Here is a 4,312-nt window from a genome sequence, read left to right as displayed (position 1 = left end):
CCCCCCCCCCCCGCCCCCCATCTACCTCACCACCTCACAAACACAGGACAGAGTGCAGGTAGGGGGCCGTGACTGCCAGCCACACTTGTACCCCATGACGGGGGCAGATTTCTTACCCCACCAGATCTCTGACCCTGGAGTTCAGAAGTGGCCTTGAAGGAACTGGGGGGTGAGGGGGGGGACAGGTATACAGTGGAGAAGTGCCAGATCTTGAATACAGGCAGCAAAGGTCTGTCTCCAGAGAAAAGGCACGAAGATAAGCAAAGGGCAGCAGAAACTCGCCGCTCAGAGAGGCGACCAGCCCAGCAGCCAGAAGCAGAGGCCAGAGAACAGCTTAGCTCCTGCTGAGGAAGGAACTGGATTGTGGTTCTTGCTTCCTGGGTTGCTGCCTCAGCTCTCAGGTGCTGGGAGATGCCCCTCCTTAGAGCACATCCTCCCATCTCCTTAGGTCAGGCTGAGGAGATTTTGTCAGCACTCAAAAGAGCCTCCGCTGATGGGCGGGGCCACAGGCAATTAGAGAACAGACACAGCCCAAAGAGCACAGGTGCAGCCCAGGGCTCTACCTGGGCGGATGCAGAGGATGTGGCAGCCCTTGGGGTCGGTGTGGGGCAGCACGGTGAGGAACCCTGACTCCAGGACATCCTTCAAGGCCGACGGCCGCAGGTTATTGAAGACTTCGGGCCAGCTCCTCCTGCAGCCGTGGTAGTTGAGCAGGAGCTGCAAGGCCCGGTCGTAATCAAACTTGCGCGCGCGCAGGAAGCGCAGGAGGAAGGCGTCGTCGAGAGAGGTGCTCAGGGTCGGGTACTCCTTCCGCACCATGTCCCGGAGGGCCTGGACGTCACGCAGCCGCCATTCCGGCTTCTCCTGCAGCTCTTCCCTGGCTTTGGTGACCAGGTCTTCCGTGAGCGAGCACACGTAGCCCGGAGGCTCGGGCCGGGGCGGCAGCTCATTTTCGGAAAGGGAGGCCGCGGAAGGGCTGGTTCGCACAGAGTCGCTTTCTTCGGACATTAGCTACCAGGATGCCTGGCAAAACAGACCCCGAGGGAACACAATGAAGCCCCGTGCGGCTCATTTCAACCCCAGGACATGAGAGCAGAACTGGACAACTGGACATGTAAAGTGGGAGAGACACATTTCACTATTGCTTGAATTTACCAGGTATGCATGTAGTTGTGGCAGCTGAGAATCAGAGTGGGAGGTGCAGGGGAATAATCGACGGCTGCTCTCCTGTCACACAGCTGCTGTCCCTCTGCTCCATCATCCAGCAGGTGCCACACTTCCCACAGGCTGTGCCCAGTCCCTGGGAGAGAGGCCCAGGCCTCCTCGAACAGGCATTTGGCCAGGAGGCTCCTAAGGGGTCTGGTCAAACCTTTCTTGGATCTGCACTGCAGTCCGAGACTCCCGCCTAGACCGCCTGCACCACCACGTCCAGGCCTCATGTCATCTCTAAAGCTGACTTCTCCAGCCACCCTCCTGCTTATGCTTCACAGGTGCTACCTCCAGTATTTGCATGCTGAACCCCAAGGCAGTGCCTATTTCTTGGAAAAGCTGGACTGACACATTTACTGGATGAAGAGCATAAACAAAGCAGTTAGCTGCTTTAGACACTCAGGAGTGAGGCAGGGCTAGGGCTGTCCAGGGGGCTCTTGTACACAGGCTGTCCCTCCCCTCCCTCCCCCAACCCCATCAGTCTGAGCTCAACAAGACAGTCAGGGCCTATCTCAGGGGTCTCTGCATATAGCCAGACTTGCCCCATTGCGTGAAGCCAGAGAGACCATGCCACACCCTCTACATATCACACCACTCCCTTCCTTCCTGCTACCTCTGGCACAGCCCTCCTTCTCTCACTTCCTCCCAAAGGTATGTTCTCTCATCTTGTGCACCTCCTGTTTCTTCCTACTAGCATGTTCTTCCCCTGACCAGTAACTAATCACCCTTAAGTATGAATTAGACACAAACTTCATTCAACAAATACTGAGCACGTCTATGTAGCAGGTCCTCTTCCAGGGCACTGGGGGTTCAGCGGGGAACAATTAAGACATTCCACCTTCACTGAGCTTAAATTCTAGCTGGGGAGACAGACTACTAGCAGAGCAAAGTATATAATCGGGCAGGAAGGAGGTGCTATGGCAATTAAGCAGGGAAGGGGGCTGGACATACTTGGAGGTGAGCCACAATTTTAAATAGGGCAGGCAGGGAAGGCTCTCATCCAGAGACAAAGATGAAGGAGAGAAGGAGCAAATCCTGCAGCTATCTGGCATAAGAATATAGTGCAAAACCTGAAGCAGGAACGTCTGAGGAGGCCAGAGTAGCTAGAGTCAGGTGAGCAAGGCTGAGCATACTAACATGATCTGAGAGGGAGGCTGGGGCCCCCATGCTGGGTTTCTTGTAGGCTAGTAAGAACTTTGACTTTTACTGACTTTGGAGGAAAGCAGAGGACTTTGAGAAGACACAATCTGATCTGTATTTAAAAGCATCAGGTGGCTGTTTTGAGCATGAACTATAAGGGGATGAGGACAGATTCACACAGATGATGCAGAGGTTACTGACAATCCAGGTGAGATGCTGGTGTGCAAGGCAGGAAGCTTTCTCTGCCTCCAGGCCAGGTCAGATATCCCCGACAGTGCTGCTGCTCCTCAAAATTATCTCAGTAGCTTGTAGGTGACATCTACATCTGTCTTGCTCATCACTGAAACCCAGCACCTAACAGGATCAGAAACACAGCCTCCACCCCATAAATATTTGGTCCATGAGTTTAACCTGTGCGGTGAGGTATGCTGCGGAGGAATGGAATGATGACCAGGTGTTCACAGAATGCACTCTGGCTCCCGTTTCCGTGGGACTCACTAACCAACCTGTAATTCCCATCCAGCGCTCACCTCCAAGACACACCTCTCCCCCTCTCAGTGCACATTAAGTGCCAGCTTACGCAAATTAATGCCCCACCAGTGTTGGGACTCCTCATGCTCTCTGGCATTTCCTCGCCTTGTTTGTTCCCAGCCAAACAACTCATCATCTCTGAGACCCAACTGCAAGATCGCCTCCTCTGTGAAGCCTTCCCTGACTTCCCCCAAGGTGATTTCCTCCAGTTTCCCATGGCACTGGGTTCCCATCTCCCTTTCAGAAATTGCAGTCCAATGTCTTGCGTGTTTACACGAAACTCTTTGGTTTCACCACCCATTCATTTATCAAATCATTGCAGACCACCCAACAAGTGTTGGGGGCTGTGCTCATGGGCACCCGGTAGATGTCAGAAAACAATATAATTCTTTGCTTTATGCGGTTTAAGCCACAGAATGATTTAAAGAGAACACTCAGCTCTACCATGCATCAAGCACAGTGATAGGCATTTTCCATCTGTTTCTTAATTTTCACACTATTTGGTGAGACCACTACTGCTGTTCCCATTTTACAAAGGGGACACCTTTCTGTCACCTTCACTGCCATCCCAGTGCCTGGCACATGGCGGTGCTCAGTAAGTATAAGTGGGCCATAGGTGGTCAGGTGACGTGTCCAAGGGTACCAACCTAGTGAGGCGGAGAAGCCTGTGTCCAGCCCACAGCGGCTCCACCTGGAACTCCTGTTACTCTCCAGGGCCCCCGCAGTGTCAAGCACAGAGAGGGCTCAGTCTGACGAATGAACTGATGGGTGGGCGCAAACACCATTCGTTAGGACGAAGCCGGGAATCTCCCTCACCTGGAGTCCATCCTTCTGTGCACATCACCTTCCTCCCACTCCGCCCCACCCGGGAGAGATCAGAAAGTCACCTCTAGGAGCCTGAGACCCGTCGACAACCTTGTGAGCCCCCCATTTCCGGTTGTCACCCCGTCCCTAGGTGGCCCCATTTCCGGTTATCCCTCCCTCTCGGGGGGCCCTCTCCCGGGCGCGCAGGTCACTCGGATGCCTGGCGGGCACTCACCGGCCCGGCTACAGGGCGGAGCGCGGGTAATCGGCGGCGGGAGCCTCGTCCGGCAGCGCGCACAGAACCGACCCGCACTCCCTGCCTGGCCGGCCGGGCCCTTCACACCGGAAGTGACGCGCGGCGCGGGCGGGGCGCCTCCTGTGAGTGCGCATGTGCGAGGTCCCCGCTGGCCGCCCCGGCCCCACCTGGCGGCCCGGTTCGGCGCTGTGGACTAGGAGAGGGACGGGCGGGGGGGCAGCCGCGGGCGGGGCACCTGCCAGTTCCGGGGGCCTGGTTAGGAGTGGGGTCTGGAGCGAGAAGGAAGGGACCCGAGAAGGAGGGAATGAAGCTGACGATTTCGAGAACGACTGCCACGCACCATCGTCTCATTTAATCCAAATTTATGGAATT

At 55.7% G+C, this 4,312-nt stretch overlaps 1 protein-coding gene across 3 annotated transcripts in view; it reads right to left on the bottom strand.

Annotated features, from left to right (window-relative positions):
• TTPAL (tocopherol (alpha) transfer protein-like) overlaps window positions 1-4,004 on the bottom strand; it is a 13,797-nt gene extending 9,793 nt beyond the window's left edge. Inside the window, exons 1-3 of one of the 3 annotated variants that reach the window (XM_012728226.1) lie at window positions 3,768-4,004; window positions 3,528-3,641; window positions 564-1,023 (exon numbers count right to left, since the gene is read on the bottom strand). In XM_012728226.1, coding sequence (XP_012583680.1) covers window positions 564-1,008 — 445 coding nt within the window. In that variant the 5' untranslated portion in view covers window positions 1,009-1,023; window positions 3,528-3,641; window positions 3,768-4,004. The remainder of the gene's footprint in view (window positions 1-563; window positions 1,024-3,527; window positions 3,642-3,767) is intronic. The other 2 variants (XM_012728227.1, XM_004687401.2) reach the window with 2 other exon arrangements.
• Window positions 4,005-4,312: the final 308 nt, after the last annotated feature.

This window comes from Condylura cristata, unplaced genomic scaffold (assembly GCF_000260355.1).
Source record: "Condylura cristata isolate star-nosed mole 26May11 unplaced genomic scaffold, ConCri1.0 scaffold00022, whole genome shotgun sequence".
In the NCBI taxonomy this organism is placed as follows: Eukaryota; Metazoa; Chordata; class Mammalia; order Eulipotyphla; family Talpidae; genus Condylura; species Condylura cristata.
Note: the sequence above shows the minus strand (reverse complement) of the source record. Positions and strands in the feature narration are given on the sequence as shown.